At 35.9% G+C, this 23,781-nt stretch overlaps 1 protein-coding gene across 10 annotated transcripts in view; it reads right to left on the bottom strand.

Moving 5' to 3' along the window:
• ITSN1 (intersectin 1) overlaps positions 1-23,781 on the bottom strand; it is a 115,872-nt gene that overhangs the window by 56,636 nt on the left and 35,455 nt on the right. For 9 of the 10 annotated variants that reach the window (XM_032448798.1, XM_032448787.1, XM_032448792.1 and 6 more), the window contains exons 4-14: positions 22,609-22,672; positions 14,923-15,083; positions 13,345-13,524; positions 12,620-12,713; positions 10,488-10,588; positions 9,761-9,824; positions 8,016-8,153; positions 6,969-7,084; positions 4,250-4,512; positions 3,307-3,456; positions 2,994-3,134 (exon numbers count right to left, since the gene is read on the bottom strand). In XM_032448798.1, the coding sequence (XP_032304689.1) occupies positions 2,994-3,134; positions 3,307-3,456; positions 4,250-4,512; positions 6,969-7,084; positions 8,016-8,153; positions 9,761-9,824; positions 10,488-10,588; positions 12,620-12,713; positions 13,345-13,524; positions 14,923-15,083; positions 22,609-22,672 (1,472 nt within the window). The remainder of the gene's footprint in view (positions 1-2,993; positions 3,135-3,306; positions 3,457-4,249; positions 4,513-6,968; positions 7,085-8,015; positions 8,154-9,760; positions 9,825-10,487; positions 10,589-12,619; positions 12,714-13,344; positions 13,525-14,922; positions 15,084-22,608; positions 22,673-23,781) is intronic. The other variant, XM_032448804.1, reaches the window with a different exon arrangement.

Genomic DNA, 23,781 nt, shown 5'->3' with positions numbered 1-23,781 from the left:
CAACAGTTATCTAGTCCAAGAATGTCTTCCATATCCATTAGTTCTACTGAGGAAACAGATGGAAGAAATTAATGGCATCACTAACACTGTAGTTTTGAGAAATTTCTATATAGCAGCAGAAGGGCGGAAAAAAAGAAAAAAAAAAAAGAAAAAAAAAAGCAATCAAAAACAAGTTCCCTTATGTCTAACAAGGGAAAAATTTCTCATCTGACACTATGCTCTGAGCAAGAGGGTAAATGAGAAACTGAAATGCCACTAATACACTGTAAGTCTCTGTCAAATACTCTGCTCAGTGCTTCAAAGAAAAGTCAAATTACTTGGGAACCAAACTGCTCATCAAAGAGGCAAAAAAAACCTGCCAAAAACTAGCGGAAACCCCACAGACAGAATACATGTGGTTCAAACACCCCTGGAAATATCACTCTACCAGATACCAGAGATTCACATAACTAGTACATATTTTCATCTTGCAGTATTAACTGTTGGATAGTTTCTTCCAAAATTTTAATCGGACTCCATCTTGAAACTAATTAATAGGTTAAAGAATAATTACTTCTTTTAATTAACTCACTTTTCATGCCAAGTGTCAGATGTATTAAGTTATAATTCTTCCAAGTAAAGATTTTATATTCTACAAGAATTCACAAAATTAACTTTTAATCTACTGGAGCCTTTATAAAAGTCACATACTGCTCCTCTTTTTCCTCTACAAATTAAATTTTAAAATGTGAGGTATATTTGAGAAGTTCATATTTTTCAGGAAAAATCTATCCATTCTTTTAGGTTCTCCACACATAGAATTTGACCTTTTCTACCAACTACTAGCACTTCTTTCTGGAATCATAATCAAGCAAAAGTAACTGAAATACTAGTGGTTGAGAACCAACGGACACCTAAGAGAAGACAGGTCCACAAAGCCAGAGCTATTGCTATCAACCTAAAGCAAGCAAACAAACAAAAAACAACCCTCAAATTCAAACCGAAAAGCCAACAAAACAACCACTAAGTGGGTCAAAAGTAATTTTCCTTACAGAAGCACTGTCACAGTCATTGTGAATGAAGCAATTTAAAAAGGGAACAGATGGAAGTTACTGAGTACAAACTGTTTAACAGCAACAAGAGAAAGCTAAGAGTCACTACAAAGATAGTGGTGATTCTAAAACAAGAGGTAAATTTCAGAGTGGTGTCAAAATGTTAAAAAAAAAAAAAGCAATCTGCTTTGTTATCATTGTGATCTGTTCGTAAATAGAATAAAGTAAATGTTAGGAAGGTGAAGAATTGTTCTGATGTCCTTCACTTTCCCTTTCATAGTGATGAAGCTAAAATTGATGCATAAAAGCAGTAGAGAAGGAAAGCACACGTACAATCAGCCAAGAAAACTAGAAATAAACATTGTTGAAGAACACTGACCTTTTATTAATCTAGTGCTACTCAATATGTTACATACCCACATCTACCTGTAGGTGAACTAACTTTCTCATTACTTGTTTCCTAACAGTGTTCATTTCATATATATATATATATTTCATCTAAACCTTCTATTAATTATGCCCAGTTATGGAAGCTCATTCCAAGTTCTAGCTAAACCAAAGCTGTATATTCTCAGGATTTCTTTAAAATGTCTATTACAACAGGACCCTATACCAACCGTAGTAAATTGGTCTTTTCTATTACATCAATGACAACTTTTTGCCATATTGTTTTCTCCTTGTTATATTATGACAAAAGCTAAGAGATGCTTCAACCTTCCTGAATACAGAGGCTAATTGATGAAAAATAACCAACAGGTTAACAGAAGCTACATATAAAAGTAGGAATTCCAATTTATTCCAATTGAAATAGCATTTACCTACATTCAGAAGACAACAACTGCTACATAACTGCTTACCTTCTTCTAAGATGCGTTATTCTATCTCAGACCATTTCTGCAGCAATTTTTTTTTAATGTAAGTGGCAGGGAGATTCAAGTGGTTGTTGCTTTCACATGGAAAGTAGCTGTGCACATAAGATCTCGAATCTTTTAACTTATTCAGGTAAGTGGGTGTTTTTTCATGAATTTTATCAAGCACAGCCAGCTTTTTGCTTCTCTGAGCCAGTACTGTTAGAAGTGATTTAATTTCCTACACTTCGTCAAATGCTGTTTGACTTCATTTTTGCTTGCCAGTACAGGAGCATTTCACTAAAGTTAGCCATGTGATTTCAAGATTACTATGGCAGTTCTTAATGTCACAAGCTTCCTGTAGTAGCATTTCTTATTTGTATCAAGTGGATGCAACTACCGTAAGAACACGATCTCTCAACAACACACTTCATACCAAACTGCTGCCAAAAGAAAGACATCTTTTTGCTGGGAGGTGTAATGATGCACACAAAACCTAAATATAAATGAGAGGTGTTGTAAAAAGTAATTAGAAATTCCAAAAAATACTCATGCTCAAAACAAAATAAGAAACCAGGAACTCCCATCTTCATATCTGACAGAGAATTTTAGATAGAAAAGCAGGAAAGAAGAATGCAAGGATTTGACCAACAACTGACTGGTTTAACTGGCAAATTACGTTTTGATATATTTTTATTTTATTTTATAATAACAGAAGCATCATGAAATTACTTTAGTGAGGTCATTCCTTTTGGCAAAGAAACAAAAGTCACAACAATAAAAATGCATCACAAGACTTGATTCCTCTCATCTCCAAACCCATTTATTTACTACTCCACACAAAAGGATTCCATGAGGACAAAGCAGTAATCACAGCTATACCTTCAAGTGTAGGAAGGATTTCCTAACTGTCTGAAGAACATGGAAACATTAAAAATAACGTTCTATAATAATTGCTTGTCAGGGAAACACGAGGATCAAGTTCTGTTTCCTGCTATCACAGACAACTATGCAAGAAACAATGCATTCTATTTTGTGCCAAGTTTTGTTTTATTGATGTAGTTAATGAAGGCAAGGTGCAAGACTAAGAACAAAATTAGAAAAATTTCCTTACCTGTAGCTGCTGTTGCAAATGGGTAATTTCTGCAATTCTCAGTTCTCTAGATTTATTTGTACTTTCGATTTCTTGTCTTTGGGTAGACAGCCGACATCTGATATCCTGAAGCTTTCCTTCCAACTGATTTTTTTTATCATTCTTTAGACAAAAAGAAAAAGACCTCTTTGTTTTATCAGAATGCTTCTCATGGAAATCAGGGTCTAAAAGGTACTACTATTCCACACTTACTGTTGAAATTATAGAAAATAAATAGGACTATATTACAGACATTACCATGTTTATGCGTTTATTCTGCAATGAAACCACTTACTAGAGCTTCCAGCTCAAATTCTAAAGTCTTCTTCTTTGCCTTCAGAACAACTATGTCCTCTTGTTCTCTGTTTCTTTGATTTAGCAGTTCTTGCCGACGATTACGTTCCCATTCAAGTTGCCTTTGCCTCTCAAGTTCCCGTTTTGCAGCCTTCAGCATTTAATCAAACCAAAAAGATACGAAAAATCTATTTTGAGAAAATATTCTAATCACTGATATTCATATTGTAATGAGTGATATAAACGTTAATATAAACATGCTGCTAAGTTGTGGAATAACTATGTACCTCTATTTAAGCACATAAATTGCTCAGTTGTTTAAACACTCACTTGAAACTACTGGTGCTTCACTTGTATAGCAGATATGTGAATTAACAGAATATCATTTAAGACCCAGTTTTCTGATTTAACAAGTTGTTTCACATTAAGATTTCAAAAATTCTTCAAAATAGCATCAAATCTCTCCCTAACATAAGGCATTCTCCATCTTTGCAAAGAACAGTCAAATGCTACTGTACTGCATCACTGATTGGCAATGTGAGAACATAACAGCTTTTAAGTTAACCAGCATGTGTTTTCTTTAACAAATTATCTCATCACAGGAAAACCATGAATGTCACCAATGCCAAGAAATTTTTCATCTTTAATTCAAACATCTCTTTACATTAAAGAGAAAGACTGGCATTATTTTTAAAGAAATCAGAAACTAGGAGCACGCTGTCACAGATCTAAAGATCTCATCCATTCACTTCTTGTGAAAAATTAAGAAAGAGATTTTCAAACTCTTCCCTTCCCTTCAAAAACCCCAAAATAAAAGTTCATTGTTTAAATGCTTGCTTACTAAAAATGAAGATGGTTGAATATTCAGTGTACATGTTCTACTCTGTTCTAAACAAACACAGATGTCAGTGACATAGCCATCTTCCTTTTATCCAATTGATTACCTCTCTTCTTTCTATTTCTTTCCTTCTTTCTTCTTCCCTCTGCCGTTCCAATTCTCGTTGTTTTTCCAACTGTTTTTCTAGCTCCAGCTGTCTTTTCCGTTCTTGCTCTTGTCGTTCACGTTCCTTCCTTTCTTGCTCTGCCCGTTCCAGCTGTGCAAGACGCTCTTGTTCCTTGCGCTGCTGTTCCAGGAGAGCCTGCCTCCGTTTTTCAAGTTCTAGATTGCCACGTTCAAAGTTCTCACGTTTTTTATCTTCAAATGTAACTTTAATGTGTGGAAACATGGGGCAAAGGAGAATTAAACCTTGTTTTGTTGTCTTGAAAACAAATTCAACGTACACTGAATCAAAGTGAAATCATCTTCCAACAGTACTCTAAACAGCTTTCAACTACTGATAGTGCAGTTCTACATGTAATCTTAGGTTTTATCATTACCTCTTACATTGTAGTCCCCTTTAAACCCACAACCTGAGGTAATAAGAGTGAATTTTAGTCCTCATTTTTCATAATTACTCATAATAGTAAAAGCACAAGAACCAGCCCTTCTTTTACTACAAGAAAGGCAAAGAATTCAGACAAAGATGTTATTTAAAAGCTATTATGCAAATGATCAGAATGTATTTAAACTTGATATTCTCATAAGACAACTCATTACTGTCGGGGAAAAAAATAGCTTGCTTAATTAAGTTGCTAAGCAGAAATACCCATGAAGACTAGAACCCTGCTGATACACATCCTCATCATTGACTGTCCTAAAACAATGCCAGCACAGGTTCCCTGACATTCTTCTCCAATACCAGGAGCTTAACCTTTCCCTATTACATTCTCTAGACTCCCCTTTCATGGTTCCTCCAAATTATTCCCTCCACATCACCTTCTGTTTTTTTTTCATACCCTTTTTGTCCCATTCCCATACTTTGTACTCTATATTTCTCTTCTCTCATGCTCAACATGTGCACTATTGGCATGCAAGTTGAATCAAGAGATCCAAAGAGTGAATGTACCAAATGCTTGACATGTTGGCCCAACATCTGCCCAACCAGTTGAATTACTGTCTTTTCTTAAGTTTGAGCCTCTTCCCTATTATCAATCACCAATTTTCACAGAAGAAGAAATTCAATCACTTTAATGTTTTGACTCTGAGAAAATTTATTTATTTAAAATTAGCCACCAGATTCAAGAGATATTAAGGTACAGACTGATAAGATACAGAATGTGATTATAAACACCATTGCTTCAAAAATGAAGGAAAAAAAGGGAAAAAAACAACTGTGTGAAAGAGGTCATTTAAAAGAAATGGGTAGAAGAGCAAAATGCTTACCATAAGCATAGGCACTGTTTAAGAAAGTAAAACTACTTAAAGGCTCAAAGAAAACATATACCAGCAGGATGAAACACCAGGATCTAAGAGGACTGCGCAACAAACTAGTATGGTTACCCAACAAAAACATGACATAACAAACCAAAGTATCAAAACAGAAGAACAAAAAAAATGAAATGGCTAGCTATTGGTTTATGTTACAGTGCTGAAGGGATGGCTTCTAAAAGTTCATAAAAACTTGTAATAAAAACTCTAAAAAAAGTCTCAATAAAAAAGTAACCCCAACCAGTTAGATTTAGTAAGACCAATTAAGAAGCAAGAAGTCATTCACTATATGAGTGATCTTTGTAGCTGAAAATCTAAATATCAAGCATACTGAAAGGTTTATGCACTCTATGTACCTCTTGAACTGGAAATAAATTGCTTTAGAACAAAAATAAACTCCAAAATATTAACAGGTTGCCAAGCCCAGAGAATGGTAATCCACTGTTCAAAGACTAAACAAAATTCAGGAAATACTAAAGGTGGCCCTGCTTGAACAGGGACTCAGATCAGATGATCTACAGAGGTCCCCTCCAACCTCAACCATTCAGTGACCATGTGATACTAGTTGTGCTCTGCAACCCATCCTTTAATCAATATCAGTGCTCTAAGACTAGATGATGACAAATGCAGCATCAGACTTCAAGAAAACAGTATAATGACCAGTCAGTTTAATCTCATGCAGGGCAAAGTAGGAGAGGCTATACATGCCTAAAAAAGATAACCACATGGAAGAATCAATGTGGGGAAGAGCTGCCTCTCAAGTCTAATAGAGAGCTGTGTTAGGAACAAAACAGAAAAGCATTATCATGGCACTGTATAAATCTACCACGTTGCTACATCTTCAACTGTATGAAATTCGGGTCATCTTAGAACAGAAGAGAGCAAAAAGTAAAAAAAGAACAAGAGGGGATCATCAGCAATGTAAAAAAGTTTCTTGTCATTTAGCATCGCTGAGGCTTTATGCATCTTTTATTTTATAAACACAGCTGCTAAATCTTACATAAAGGAAGCATTTTCCTTTACAGACCAAAAAGCCTATGTATGTGTCAAATTTTACTGCAAATAAGACAGAAAATTGAGGTAAAGTTTTCATTGCTGTCCTAAAACAGGGCTGCAAAACGCTTCCCCTATTGAAAGGACCTAAGGTAAACAGCCTAAAAGCTGTTCCTGTCTCCACTGTTAGGAACAAATGATTCAGGAATAATCTGGACCAAGCAATACTGTGTCGGTAATGCCTCTGACAAACTGACCTGAAAAGAAAATATTTCTTAAAACATTATTATAACTTCAGAGCTTATAACCTAATGGTCTCCCTGATAACAGCACACAACACATCTCTATTTAAGCTTGCTCACCTGGTAATTTCTTTTCCAGTTGCTGCTGTTCTTCTTCTAATGCTGGTTCTTCTGGTAACCTTTGGTCTACAGATACTGAACTTACAGCAGATACGCCACTACCAGAGCGTACTCTTCTGTCAATAAAAGGATAATTCCAAGTTGCTTAAAAGAACCTTCGCCCGTCAAATTTATTGACAATTAAATGATGGAATCATAAATTAAATGCAATGATGTAATCATTATTGATATTTAATTCTTATTGTCTGGAGTATTTTACTCTACAGTTGTCATTAAGATAACAGTACCCTCCAGAGTAACAAGAGTACACACTGGTGATCTAAGCATCAAGTAGCTTACAGATGTATTTAACTCTCACTAAGATCTTCTAATTATGACCAGTCTGAAGACGGGGAAATAGTGAATTTAACTATAATGAAAGTTGCAAAGACAGAGAAGATTTACAATAGCCAAACTGAAAACAAGGCACCTCACAGAAGAAACAAAAAATTATCTTCAAGACTATACTTTCAGAACATAAAGCTGTGATTGCATGTAAACATTTCCTTCCATCACTGTAACTTGTCGTCTTCCCACCCATTTCTCCACCAAAAGGAAGTGAAATAGAGAAAGAGAAGTACTGACTCAGAATTACTATTCACAAATAAAGCTTAAAAAAAAAAAAAAAAAAAAAAGAATTTGCTACAGTGAAAGTTTAGGGCACATTTTAACTCCTAAAACATCCTAGCATGTACAGAAGTATAAGTTTGAACTAAAAACTTTAAGTGCATGTAGCCAGGCAGAGTCAGCAAAACACTGACAGAAACTGTACTCTCACAAGGACGTTTTTGTGACAGAGCTTTTTTCCAGTACTCAGCACTTCAAATAAAAACAAAACAAAACAAACGATAGACAAGCATTTCCCAATGGGAAGGCATTTTCTGCCATCTATGCAGCACAAAACCAAGAAGGGCTATTTTCCAATATCTTGCTTTTCACAATCACCAGACAGCTCTCCCACATGAAACAACAATTTGTGAGTGAGACTGCAGAATTATAACTAGTTACCTAAATGAAGGTGGAATATATTCTGGAGGCAGTACAGGTGGCAATGGCTGACCAGACATAGCTACATCAATTAAGTGCATAGCCAGAATAAACTCTTCAGCTGTAAGTTTTCCATCTTGATCAATATCTGAAAGATTCCTTTTTAAAGGAAAGATACAATATAAGTAAATTATTAAAGCTAAAAAAAAACACTTTTAAAAGTACATTTGAAATATTCAGTTCCAAATTAATTCATTTTTTCCATTATTTTTTCAGACTACTTTGTTTTTTTTAACAAAAATGAAAAGCAAAATCCAAATGCATCACAATTTCCCACATTTCTCTTGTGTATCTTCCTTGAAACTAACAATACTGTCATGGCTTCCACTTTGTTTGAATGCTGTCAGTCCTATAAGCTATGTGGTAATGTTAATCAATGGGGCATTCTTTGACACATTGTGAATATCCACTGTGCAATATCATTAAAAAAATGAATGGTTCAGATGTTTGGTAGAAGTTTTTAGTCTGCTTCACATCTTCCATGAAGACTCTCCCCTCACATTCCTGAGAGCATATCTGCATTAAAATCAAAGCCATTAACATTCTAACCTTGAAAAGCACAAAAACATTTTGTCATTACGCACACGCAAGACAAAATGGATGGCCTAAATCCAGTGCTCCAACAGATTCATGAAATCTCCAATACCACCTTCACATGAAGGAGATTCTGGACAAAATTTAACAGTCTAAACATCAGCCCTTTTTTTTCTCTTTTATGCCCGTGACTCCCATGATGCTGTGTAAAATATAAGATGAGCAATTGATGTATGTTTTTAACGTCCTAGGATACAGGACTTTTCAAATCTGGAAAGTTATTATAGCCTCGTTTGATCTGTGCTTGTGGTATTCAGGCTGGGGCACAGGAACAATAGGACAGAATGAAAATTTAGCATGTAAGGACATAACTTTGATGCCCTAACCGTTTGAGTCTACATCCTTGTCCTCCCAAAACTGAAACAGCAGCTTCAGAACAGCTGCTGCTCTGCACATCAGTACTTTACCTTGTGTGCTTCTGAGACAGCAAATCAACTTCCAAAACCAACTGAAGCTAACCCCAACACAGACTGAAAACTTGTGCTCCAGGGAACAGCAACAGTGGTTTCAGTGACAGAATAAATTCAGGAAAGACAGCAATACGCAGGCCAGAAAAAGCTGTAAAGTCCACTCCATATCTCAATAGACCAAGTAAGTTTGAATGTCAAAAACTACTGTTACATTATGATGCTCCTGGAGCATCATTCCCCTGCCCATGCAACCAACTCAAGCGCTGGCAACAAGCACAGAACTTTCTGGCTAACTAGGCTGATTTGATTGCCATTTTTTCCTCATAGTAGCTTTGTTAGGAAACAGAGAAGAAGAGGGTGCTTTTTAAAGATGTAATGAAAATACCAGCACTTAGAAAAAAAGCTACAGTACTGTGACATTATATTGCAGTGACAACAGAGCTGACATCCTCACACTACAGAAGTCAGATGGATTATTTTTTTGACAGTGTTTTTTGAGGAAAGACAAATTAAAGGGATTAACTAGAAACAACTTGTAGAGCCAAACTGTAAATTAAAAGTACAAAATCAGTATGAAGGTTATTTGATAACCATAAATCAAGTACTACTAAGTAATGAAACAGAAACATTACGCATCATATAGAACAGACTTCCAAAGCGTGAAGGCAGAAAGAGACTAGATTTAGTTAGATTTATCTTTACCATATCGTAGCCAGCTGAGCCTGGGGTAAACTTGACTGCATAAGAATAGTTCTTGCTTGTGGACCTAATAAATTAAAAGAAGGGTTAACAAACAAATAAGCAGTTTTCTCCTTTTCTTGTATTACCAAGAAGTTACTGCACAAGCAAAAGTTAGATGTTAGATTTGAATAGGTAACAACAAAGTGATGTTACCAGCATAAGCAGGCTTATGCATACTACCACTCCCAGGTCCCTCAAGAAGAAAGCATTTAAAAACACATAACACATCCTTCCTTCACAACACTCAGTCAGATAAAAAAAACCACTGCCATCAACAAAAAAAAACCAAAAACAAACATCTCTTCTCCACAAAAGATGTTCACAGAACTAGTAAAACTAAGTCAGAGCATTGTTCAATTTTACTTCTAAAACTGGATAGGCACCCCTACCAGCAGATATGTCAAACACTGCAAATGGCTGCAAGTTTTCACAAAGCCCACTACATCTTTATTTCCCAGTGCCAACTTATTTGTACAAAAATAATCAGGAAAGAAAGCAAGAAAAGGATCCCAACTATAATGTGCATTGCTCCTAAAGACCATTGAGCAGCTAGGAAATTTTAACTGAAAAATATTGATGGTGATAACATAGAGGTTAAAGTTTCTTTACTATCTGAACAGCATTTAGCATGCTGTTACAATTGGTATTTTACAGTTGAAAAAGGAGACAACAATAAATGTTTCAATACCTGTTAAGTGTCCACTCATTGTTTTATCGTGGCTATTGAACAACTGTCTGTACTTCAGTCTTGATGACTGAGGTACTGCCCACTCTGCCACAGGAGGCACACTAGAATTAGAAAAGGGATAAGAAAGAGGGGAAAAAATATTAGGTTACATTTAATTGCATGAAGTGACAGGTACAAGAGGATGAAGTGCTGCAGAGAGATCAAGTTTTGTGCCTGTACTGCTTGCTGCTTGTTTGCACGAACATCCCCTTCTATTCCTGAAACCACAAAAATTTGACTTCTTGTTTGAAAACATTTGTCGTGAGTTGGTGTCTTAGATGCTTTTTAGAAAAGTTAAATGACAGGCTTAAGATTTTTACTTCTTTCTTTACCAGAAGAGAAATTAAGAAACCTAAATAGTTTAGAGGAGCTAAAAAATTTTACTGAAACATATGATAGAAAATGCTTTACCACAATCAGTGGAAGTAATATCCTGTTTTACCCCGTTTTTAACTACTTGTCTTAGCCAAATAATACATAAACTGATTAAGGAAAATAAATGTAAAATCTACTGAACACATTAAAAAGTGTGGAAAAAAATACAATTAAAAGCAATCAGATTTTTTCTTCGTGGAACTCAACAGACAAATGCAATACTTCTAATTCAGATGCATAGAAGGCTGACTGTTGTTGTCTGTAGCTATAATTTCCCATGCTTGAAGGCTGACAAGTCTTCACACTGCAAACCAGTTTGTGTAGTTTTTCTGTCTTTAGGCACATTAAAACTTTCCCCTTTTTTGTTATAGTTTAAAAAAAAAAAACAAAAAAAAACACAAAAAACAGATTATACAAGTGTGTTTGAAAGCATACCAAATTACAATGAAAAAACCAAACCCACTGAATCCCTTTTTCCTGGTCTGCTAAGCAGACAGCATGGTAAAACCATTCAAAATTGAGCTGAGGATTACATGAGCAAGCTACTAATTGACCTCATATCCTATTTTCACATGACAAGAGCCTCAAATGCTAATACCTCTATTTCTACTCCTCCAGAAGTTTTAATATTCTGGTTTCAATATTTTGTTTCCTGAGAGCAAAATAAGAAGAAGCTGCTTTCTTAAATAATGAAAATCAAAACTGAAGCTTCATATAAAAATATGTATGTATTTATCCATATGAACTGCTCTCTCACCAGCTTTGATAAATAGAGAGTTTCTACACACATTAAGTCTACTTTTGTTTTATGTATACATGTAACTCGATCTGTGATGTAACGTTTCCATACTGTTAACAAGCAAAACTTTCTTTCATGGCTACATGGTAGTTATGGAAGAAGAAATGCTGAAGGACAAAACAGTGGTCTTCCATATGCCAAATACCATGTATGCCAAGAGTCTACTGACAGCGGCTCAGCAGGCTAATATAATCACCACAAACAGAATCTTGAAATTCACACTTCTCCAAATCAAAACCAAATCACAGCTAGAAAAAAAAAAACACCACTTCAATTCCTAGTACCAACTTAAGGGATTTAGCTCTTCCAATAGTGAATATTTTGGCAAAATTACCATCTTATCTCCTCTAAAGAAATTCCATATTATCAGATACATCTCTTCAGATGACAAGAAAATATATTTTGCCTAACCATACTTTCTTCTAGGTCTTGAAATACACTTCCAAGTTTTTTAGGTGATTTTTAACAAGGAACTTTTGAGTAGATATAACAAATACTTTTGTGAGGTTCATTTAAAATATGAGAAATATTAAATATATTTATTTTAAAAAGTAATCCCGCACCTGTTAATTTTAAAGAATCTTACTTACATTTCCATGCTAAAATGAGGAGTGTCTTTGCAGTAGTGATCAATGCAAAGTATGCTTACAGAATCAAGTGCTTTTCTAAAAACCAAGTTTTCAAGAGCTTGCAAATAATATCAACACATACAATAACAGCTTATTACATTTCAGTGATTCAGTACTCATGTAGCATTCTTTGAAAAACCACAGCATGCTACAAAATCCTGAAGTAGTATCTCAGCAGGAATTGATTTCTACAAGTTGTTTTTTTTTCAGAGAATAGTTTTGTTAAAGAGAAATAGTTCTTCTAACTATGAGGAAAAACACACACATCCACTCACTCTACACCACCTTACCTAGCCACGTCAAACGATTGTGCCTTTTGCAGTTTTGTGTTCAGCTGCGATCCTGGACCAGATCTACTAAAGGAAGAACTCTTTGGCAATGTGGCTGTAAAATAAGGCGTATATTTTTTAGTACAAACTTTTTAAAGTGTGTAGTTTCAGTGACACTCCTTTAGTTCCTAATGTCAAAAAAAAAGCATTACGGTTCTTTTAACAGTGTGACTTCAAAAATATTAAGAGAAATAAACAGTGTCTAACAGAATAGTGAAAACACATAAGTGCTTTTCTCACATTGTCTTACATTTCTATTTTTATGTATATACTCTCAATTCACAAATTATATTACAATTAATGATAGAACTTACATGTATTCCACTACTTTAAAGTAATACCAATAAACAGCAGTACTTCAAAAGTTACAAATAAGGAGCAGAGGTCCAATTTCTAGTCAACAGCTTACAAGCGATTTTGATTTCTCACAGCATTGCTCAACGTGACTGACTGTTACAGTACTCAATGTTCCATATGCCTCGTTTTAACTTTCATACATGTCTGCTAAACAATTACATTGGGCTAAATCAAATTGGGCTAAATCAAATCAATTTGGCTAACCAAATCATTCCTTAAAGTAAGTTAGAATGGCTAATTTCATGTATGTTTTTCTCTGGATTTAAAGAAAACAGCAAAACGATTTGTTAAAAGCAAGATTGTACACAGAGGTTCAGTACGTGGCATACCAGGATGAGCAAAAGCAGGCAGAGGCTGTATAACAGCAGGAGCTCCATTAGCCAGGGGAGGCACTGCTGCTGCAGGAACAGAAGATACTAATGGCGGAGACATTCCTACTACTGGAATAGATGCCATTGGCACTGGGGCAACAGTTGTAAGAGATGGCATGCTGGCAATGCCCCCAATACCTATGGGGGAGAAAAGGAGACATTTTTTTTTTCTAATTTGGAGACTCCCAACATGATACAAAAATTTAATGGCAACCTGCACTCCGGGAAGTAAACACAGGATTAAACAGATAACTGAAATGGAAACTTTCACACACTCTTACAATCCGCTGCACCATTAGCACGGCAGGGGAACATAAAACAATGTAGAGGAAACAAAATAGTGTCTTACAATGTAAGCATTTAAGATCACACTGGATGTAACACTGACCAAAAAAAGCCAATTAGCATTTGCTGAAGAAAACAACTGTCTGCCTTGAACTAAATGAAGAGCAGTACTGTCAGGTTCCAGTGAATAATGAACCCAAAGTCTACGTTTAGCCACAGCTGAAAAGAACAAGCTCTGGGATAACTGCTTGCAGACTATTGTGAAGATGAAACAGTGCAAAGCTAATCAGATAAAGCATAGCAATGAGGTATTTTAGGTGTAAGCACAGTTGTGTGGATAACAAGGAGGTTAAGGAGGTCCAGTCATGCCAACGTGAAGAATGAGGATGCGTGCAAGCAGCTCACTTTATAGTAAAGAACAAATAAGAAAATCATGGATTTTGCTGAATTTCTTGGGGAGTTGATTTTATTATACATTTTCTTACTTAGAGTAGTATTTGTTCTGTTCAATTTCACTTATTTCTTAGTCAGTAATAGAAACTGTAAAATTATGGAAGTGACAACTTATCAAACAACAGGGCTTTTCTTAATGCTAGTAATTCTCAGGCACCCATCAACGACAGTCACAGCAGTGACTGAATCAGAGCGATAAAGAACCTCTTATTATGGCAAAATATCAAGGTATCAAACATGAGGTTCAGTTTCATTTAAATACATTCAACACACAACTGTGAATCACTTGTGTTGGAAAAGACCTTCAAGACTAAGCCTCAGCTCAACCTACCAAGTCCCATCTCTAAACCACATCCCTTAGCGCCACATCCACAGTCTCTAAAATATATCCAGAGATAGGGACTCCACTTCCTGGGCAGCCTGTTACAGTGTTTGACCATTCTCTTCAGGAAGAAATTCTTTCTGACATCCAATCTAAGCCCATTTTCTCATGTGCTACTACTTGTCAAATGAGAAAAAAAGACTAACATCTCCTCACTGCCACCTCCTTTCAGGTAGTTCCATTTGGAACACACAGAAAGCAGTGAAAGACCTGAAGCAAACAGGACCTCAGTTTATTTTATACAGCTTAATTGGGTGTCTGAAGTTCATTGATATTTCTCTTTTAGCACGTGCATGCAAGTGAAAGCGTTTGTTTTTGAGTCCAAGCTCTGTTGCTTCAAAAACTGCAAAACGAAAATCAAATTAAAGTTTGTTTTCTACAATACAAGCTAACTAGACAGACAAGAAAGAGCTTACCAAACCCTGGCGCACTAGGTAGAGCAATAGGTGGCTGCTTCATGACAGGAGGCAGCGCAGATGGGAGTTGATAGCCTTGTAGTTTTAATTTGATAAGTTTCATAGCTATTGAAAACTCCAGCTGATCCATCCTTCCATCATTGTTCATGTCAGCTAAAGCCCTATAAAATACACAGTTTTCACAGTTATATTCTTAAATTATGATCCTCAGGACTGACCTAGAAGCATGCACACAAAGAACCATATATTCAAGACAAATTAAAAACTACTCAAAAATAATCATGCCAGGGTAAAAACAGTCATCAAACAAGAAATTTTTAAAACCAAGAGCTTCTTGATTTCTTTCTTGGAGTGATTACTAAATAGTTTTAAAGTCACTTTTCAACTCCTGCGGAATTACAAGAAAGCAAACAGCAAGAAAGGATTAATGCAGCTGTACAAAAACTTTTCAAAATCACACAAAATAAAACTAAATACCACTACAAACAGAACCACAGAGAATTGTATGACTGAGTCTGCAAATTAGTACGTCAGCTAAACTTACAACAAAATCTTCTTTAAATTTGTGCATTTTACTAAATACCATTATGTGTACAGTTTTCCAGGCAAAAAGTAGTACACAATAAAACACAGAGACTACGCCTTGCGTAGGCTTTCATTTAGAGCAGTTGACTTAAACTGTCTTGTGTTTTTATTCCACGGTTAAGAAAACAGTGCTCAGCATGGAATGGGAGTGAGGAGGGGGGGGGAAGAAGAAGGAAGAATGTTAGATCCTGCAGTGGCAAACAAACAAACAAACAAAAAAAACAGTAAATGCATATTAATGATGTAATCAGATGTAAGCTTAGATTTTCAAATTATGCTTATTTTTTGCACTTATTTGAAAAATAAAGTACACATTTCATTACTTTAATAATATACATTTTTAAGTTCACATGTACATTTACAAGTCATGGACATGCAAAGGACCTGGGCAGCTTAGTTAAACAAAGATTTTTATTTCTAGATGAAATCTGGAAATGAAAACAAAAGTTTTCATATATGTATGTCAAAAGTTATCAAAACAGTACTGCAATAAGCTGTCAGTTATTTATAATTGATACTTAAACAATAAGGCAGTCTGCTGAACACAGTGGCACAGCATTCAAAGAAATGAAAACCCTCCCAGTCCATGTCAAAAAAAAAAACAATACTGAGGATCTCAGTAGATCAACCACATATTCCCTGGTTTAGACTGCCAGTAGCACTTTGTGAAAACTAGAAAAAATAATACTTTCAGGAGTTTTTCTTCAGTGTAGCAACCTTCTGATCATAGTGGAGTAAAATAAAGGAACACTATCAAGAATCTGCCAGCAGTATTTAAAGAAGAAAGTCCTAAGAAACCGAGTATGCTGGGGTTTACGGTCAGAAAGAGAAGTGTGCATTACACCACTCCCTCTAAGACACTGAATTAATACATACATTCCATTCACGAACAAGTTTTGGCTGTGTGAATATCTAAATGTTGCCTTCTGAGGCTCTGTGTCACAGCAAAGTTTAATTTACATATCAAAGTTGTCTGCTTTTCAGTAACTTTAAACTTTGCTTTAATTCCACTTAAGACTTTGAAAGCCCAAATTTGTAGTCAAAATCTGTTCTGGGATCCACACAGCATAATGCAATTTGGATTCAAGTTTCACAGCTCAGTATGTGATTCATTTCACTAATATTCAGTTCAAAGTAGTCTATTGCAGTAGTCAGACTTCATACCTAGTAGTCCAGCCAGCAAAAGGAAAGGAGAAAACCAGCATAGCAAAACTGGAACAAGAAAGGTATGAGTATTCATTTGGAATGAGTATCTCTTCCTTGCGGAAGGACTGCTCTGGAGTCTCAGCCTCTGACCACTTTTCCATAAAGAGCAAATAAAATATAGGTACCACCTGAAGCAATGGGCTGGTTAAAATAAAACAGAAATGTGATACTTTTGCTTTCCTGCAACTTGCAGAAATGAGTAAAAGTAACCTAGGGTAGGCAAAAGAAGCCTCTCTCCTAGAAGTGGTAAGGTTAGACTGTAGTAACAGTTAATAATAAGTGTGTCCAAAACAATTACTCGGGTTTAAAAGGATATTTTAATTTGCTTTCTCACATACATTTTTCTTTTCAGACTCAAAACAGCTCATATACATTCATCACCACCTATAAACAGTGATGCCATATTTCTGAAAGTCTCACTTGAGAGAAAAATACATTGCAAGTCTGACAAGCCTGAAATATTTACAGGTGAAGACAAAAAAAGTTACGTCGAACATGAGAAACTTCATGCTAAAACTATTTCCTCAGATACGCTCTTCTGTGGGTTTTGTATTAGAAATTAGACAAACATACAGTAAACAAACAGGATATGATAGCTTCATTAGAATATAAAGAGTGTTAAAAACAATGGAAGCTAAGAGAAGATAATTAGTTTCATTTAATTGATGCTTACAAGCAGACACCACACATTTCCAAAGGCAACTAAAGAAAACACAACAATATCAGCAGGGAAAATGTGTGGTTTTTTAATGAAAGTTTAGTTCAGTCATTGTTTAGTCATTTTTCTGTTGGATGCCTAGTGGAAAAGGGAGAACAAAACACAGGTTTATATAGCTAGTAGACCTGTAGATGTTCATACAGTGTCAGAGAAAAGAGTCAGAAAGAAACCTATTCTAGCAGATTTTTTGACTGCGCTCCAATTAGCCAGTAGTCCTCCCAAAGGAAACGTCTTCCTCAACACATGGAGAAGTCAGCCAGTTCCACTGGGACCAGCTTGCACTGACAACTCAAACTAATAGTTTCACTGTTCCTTACATCTCTGCATTTAAGCAAAGATTTATTTATAGTAGTCTTATTTATTCAACTTAAGCACCTTCTACAAACATGCAACTACTTTGATTTATAAAATTGAAGGCCTTTCATCACAGAAGCAAAGGCATGGTGAAACACATGGCCATGAAAATGCATAAGAGTTTTAAGTTCTACTGTAGGCAAGCTGACTCTACAGACACAACCTATTGTAAGAACATGTAAGCCTTTGCATTCAACATGAGAAGATATTAACTGACCAGTATTAAGAAACTTTAACGTGCACCAGTCTTATTGCTGGTTCAGCTCACTTATTCTGCATCAATGACTTTGTTAGTTAATTCAGGAGTATGAATTTCAGTGAAAAAAGAAAGTACACGCTGAAAAATTTATACCTGTTTTTACAGCTTGTTAACAAAATCAACTTTTTCTGGCAAAATCTTTAGTGAATATACAGGACAAATTTCCATTTCTAATGACTAAGCCTAGTTGTCATACTGTAACATTACAGTGTTACTTTTGTATAAACATCACCTTCAAGGCAGCAAGTGGCTGACAGCAAACACTACCTAATTACACTGTTCTGCTTATAATGAAATTTGGAAGAACATAATGTCCTTAAATTTATTTCACTTAATGTCTGGCAGGAAACCTGTGGAGAGCAGTAAATGGATTAAACATTGACTAAATATTGATTATATTTCATAGAACATGCCTGTGTTTACAAAGGGGTTTTTTCTAATGATAAAAATTATAGCGGGCTTCATCACAATGCTTGATTTCAGGTGATCAGATTTTTCCCCTACAAATCTCTTCCTGCTTCTCTCCTCTGTACTGCAGAATGCAGATGCAACTTGACTATTTCTGCATCTACGAGAGGCAGAAACTAAGCACGCAAGCTTTTTTTCTTTTCTTTCAAATGCATGTATTATTAGGCTACAATATGTATCTATCTCCATGAAAATAAGTTGTGAGCTTGTGAAGGAAGCCTATGTCTGGAAAAAGTAGTGTCAACCAGTGGCTTTAGTCTGTCCCAAATAAAACAAGTAACTCCAAACGGATGAAAGCAGCTGGCATTGATTACTTGTGTTCCCATTTAATTCAAGAGAGACAGGCTACACACAAAATGCTTTTAGAGGCCACCACTCAGGAGAGCTTTAGAAGAAAGCCTGATTATAACCTACTTAAAAACAGCTATCTTTCAAGCCATTGCACTCTTGATTCAAAGCCTACTTAGAGGCTTCTTAATAGATTACCAGCTTGGCGCACTACAAAGTTTATAAAGGACAGAATAGTTCCATACATGACAGACCATAATAATTCCACTAATTTGCTACGCTGAGATTTCTTCCTCACATCAATATCAAGTAGAAAAGACATAGGAATTCTCAGTGCCAGAAAACACAGTCCTACTGTTTTTAAGGAATATGAATTCTAGGGAAGCTTTGACTAAGAGCAAAAATTCAAGTAAGATATAGTCTTTAGAGGTGCATCACAGAAAACAGTTCCACCAAACGCAGAATATCCTCAAAGCAGTCCCCCAAAGAAGACATTTAGCTGATGCTTCAGCTGGTGTTTCTTGAAGTTTTTTTTCATGATAAAAATAAATAGCAGTTCCATTTTATTTAAAATTAAAACATAGGATAGCTACTATGATTGTTATCACTAAAACAAAACCTTCTCTCAAGAGATATTATGTTTGGAAATTCACAGAGGGCTGGCCGTTTCTGCACAAAGCTGGCCAGTCACTCTTTAGGCCAATCCCCCCCACAATTCCTTTCCCAGTTGTGTTTTTCTATATAAGAACTTCCACAACCAACAAAATAGACTAAAATTTCTATTAGCATAGGATTATCTACACATAGATACGATTCTATTATATAACACACAGACAGATATAATTCCTTTACGAAACAAATACTATGCTCTTGCCTGCATCTGTTACTGATATAATAAACTGTATTCAAGTAAGTAGAATTATTAAAAATAAGAAAAATGCTTGCAACACCCAAGATGCATACAATTCCACATTTCCAGGATCAGAAAAGTAATATGAAGATTTGTGGAAGTTGCCCAAATTCAGAATAGTGATTTTAGGATACTGCTATTAACTTCTAGATTCACAGAGCAAGTGTTTCGCTTCTAAATCTTAACCCCAGGAGTTAAAGCAAACAGTGATTCACATTTTTCAGTGTGGTCTGGAACATACTGTGACATCCTTTGGTGGCCGAAATGGACTTTATGTCACTAAACAGTCTGACTGCTATTGTTTCTGTGGGACAGTATTAATACGTGGGAGGTTACAAGCATTCACTGATCCATCAAGAAAAGAGTTAAATAATTAAAGTGGTGGGAAAATAAAGATTTTCTTTTCATTTGTTTTCTTTTTTTTTTTCTCTTTTATTTTCTTTATTTTTTTAAAGGGATTCTTATTTTTATTACCACTATGCCAACATTGGCTTACTTGGTTACGCTAATTCCAACTGTGAATGCATACAAGTGATCTAGACTCTAACTTAGGTAATTACTTCTCTTAATTCAGAGATAATTGAAAAACGAAGAGATGGTGAAAAGGAGAGATATCTACATTGTTTTGTATGGCTTTAAAAGGCAGCATGAGTAAGTTTTAGTTCAGCTTTATTGAAAAAAATGTGCAAGTTCAGGCCTTGTCTCTATGACAACTACAGAACTAGTGGAATGATTCTCTCCCTCTCAAGAGGCTGAAAAACTACATAATTCAGAGAGGAAGAGATTTTCGAGTCAGACTATTTACAACTGTTTAGTTTTGTTAACACCTATTTAAAGCTCATGCCTATGGAATCATTTTGGAGAAAGGCTGTTTTGTGTAAGCCAAAATTTCCTTGCTTTTTAATTAAGAGGCAAGAGAAGTTCCACAGGGTCATCTGAACTTCCACTGAGTCTTCCTGCAACTAAGGTAACCAGATCAGAATTGATATTTGTAAGACAAAAGTAATTTGAAACAAAAATAAACTATTTATTTAAAAGCTGTGAAAACTCAGCCCTTCTTTAAGGCATGCATATTTCCAAAGCAAATGTTTTTCTTGAATGAAAATAACATTCCTTCTCCATTCTGTGCAAGATTCTGCCTTTGGAAGCCCTTATTACAACAAAAAGTTTTCTTAAGTTCAATAAACCACTCCTTCTTTTCAACAGTTAACAGCAGAGGAAAAGTAAACACATTTTCCAAGAGTTGCTCTTGTAGCTTTTCCACTCTAGAAAGTTCCTGCAGTAACACAGCTAATGAAAATTATGAGCAGCCTATGTAAGTTAGCTTTTCTGAATCCAGAAATTTCATGTGATTTGGAGAGGAAATTCTCCAGCATGAAGAACTGGGAGACTGTAAAAATGTCTGTGTTGTGTAATACACAGCAATGTACATTTTAAGGTATCTAAATTCACCAAGAAATAGTAAAAATGTCAAGCTTTCAAAATGTATTTCTAGTTACAACAGAAATAGTCCACTGCCAATCTTAATTTAATAACAAATTTTGTTGGTGTTACATAGGTTGCCCAATAAGAAATACTTTTCTTACTATAGAATCATAGAATCACTCAGGTTGGAAAAGACCTTAAAGATCATCGAGTCCATCCATGACCCAACCATACTACCCTAACTAACAACCCTCAGCTAAATCATGTTCCTGAGCAGCACATCCAAACAGTTTTCAAAAACATCCAGGGATGGTGACTCAACCACCTCCCTGGGGAGCCCATTCCAGTGCTTAGCAACCCTTGCTGTAAGGACATTTTTCCTGATATCCAACCTAAACCTCCCCTGGCACAACTTGAGGCCATTTCCCCTTGTCCTGTCACTTGTCACCAATTAGAAGAACCCACCCCTTCTCTTGCTGTAAGCACCTTTCAGATATTGAAAGAGAGCAATAAGGTCTCTCCTCAGCCTGCTTCTCCCCAGACTAAACAGCCCCAGTTCCTTCAGTCTCTCCTCATAGGGCACATTCTCCAAGCCCTTCACAAGCCTTGTTGCCCTTCTTTCAACCTGCTCCAGCACCTCAGTGTCCTCCTTGTACTGACGTGCCCAAAACTGAGCACACTACTCAAGGTGAGGCCTCACCAGTGCTGAGTACAGGGGCAGGATGACGTCCCTAGTCCTGCCCACCGCACCATTCCTGATACAAGGCAGGATGCCATTGACCTTCTTGGCCATCTGGGCACACTGCTGGCTCATATTCAGCCAACTGTCCATCAGTACACCAAGGTCCCTTTCCATCAGGCAGCTTTCCAGCCACTTCTCCCCAAGTATGTAGGTTTGCCTGGGGTTGTTGTGACCAAAATGCAGGACCCGACATTTGGCCCTACTGAAACTCATACAATTTGCCTTGGCAAACCAATTCGGGCTATCCAAGTCCCTCTGCAGTGCCCTTCTCCCTTCAGGCAGATCAACACTCCCTCCGAACTTGGTGTTGTCTGCAAACTTACTGAGGGTGCACTCAATCCCTTCATCAAGATTGTTAATAAAGATGGATTTAACTCCATTGACCACAACTCTTTGGGCTCAGCCATCCAACTAAGTTACTTACATTGTACTACTTACAATGCTTAACAATGCTATTAGTAAAGTTTTACCAAGGCATTCAGTGGTATGAAATGAAGTTTCCAAATCACTAACTTCAGAAAGTAGGACAGCTACTTCCAATAACTGAAAAAGTAACTTCAAAACACAGCTATATTATACTAGAAAGCATATTTGCATTGTAGACTTCAGGAAGCATGCTTGACAAAATGGGTGACTTTAAATGCCAGTATACAGAATATTATTACTTGTCAAGTCTGTACTAATAAGCTTCACACTGTCAACTACAATGTTCCCCTGCTGCATATACTCACCATATCTGTGCTAACACCGGCTGAGGTAACCCAGACTGAAAAAAAAAGTTTCTAGCTTGATCACCTGTAAAATAAATAGGATATCACTTCAGAAAATGCTAAATATATATATGAGTAAGGAGGAAATTATAAATCGAAATATCTAAATCAGAAGCAACAGTAAAGCCATAAATACTTAATGCTACATACACATAACAAAAAAAGAGATTTAAATTGGGTTTGTCACTCGAGAAACTACAAGATATTTCCAGCAAGCACTTGCTGTTTCACTCTGTGACAGTCAGCACCACCTGGACATGAACATTCAGGATAACAGGAAATTCATAGTTCACATTCCCTAATCTGTGTCAGTGGCTCTTTGAGCAACATACTCTTTGTGAGAACAAGAAAAATATTTCTTTCCAAGAAAATTTGTACCAATACAAACTTCCTGATATTTTGTTAGTGCCATGATAGCCAGCTGGCACTAACTAAATAAAGTGGTCTTCATCCTGATGTGAGTCTGATAACCCACCTCTAATGTAATGGTGCATTTCATTTTTCCAAGTATGAATTAAAAGTAAAAAACAATAACAAAAAAATTGGGCTCTTGGAAATGTTGTGACCTGTAAAGAAAATAGGTAAACAAACTAGCAATAGCACTAAATATCAAAAGAGATCAATAAATAACAGTGCAAACTTGCACACTGAACTGTAACAGATTTTATATCACGTCTGTTACCTAACAGAGCAGAAACATTATAACAGGAGGCATGCACTAGTGTGATGTGTGATATTGATTTGATACTCTGGAATATTTTTTTTGATGGACAGCTGCTTCAGTCACAAATGCAAAACATAGAACCATATGGGCTGCTATGAAGAAGTTTAATTCCATCTCAGCAAGACCCAGGACAGTGAGTTACTTCATTAAGGACATTGGAAGCACTATAAATATTACTATGTATTGGGGTGATTCCACATCCTGAATTATTACTACAGTCTCACAACAGAACTACTTTATAAAGCCAGTTACAAACAAGTTTAATTATACTTAAAAATCAAGTGGCATAAACCAGGAATAGTGTGCGTGTAATATCAGAAATGGTGGAGTCAACAGCGAGGCATACAAATATCGAGATGTAAAGTGAACAAGTGAAGTTCTATTTTCTAAATTCTTATGTCCTATTTTCT

This window comes from Coturnix japonica, chromosome 1, assembly GCF_001577835.2.
Source record: "Coturnix japonica isolate 7356 chromosome 1, Coturnix japonica 2.1, whole genome shotgun sequence".
Classification (NCBI taxonomy): domain Eukaryota; kingdom Metazoa; phylum Chordata; class Aves; order Galliformes; family Phasianidae; genus Coturnix; species Coturnix japonica.
This window is presented reverse-complemented; position numbering and strand designations above follow the sequence as displayed.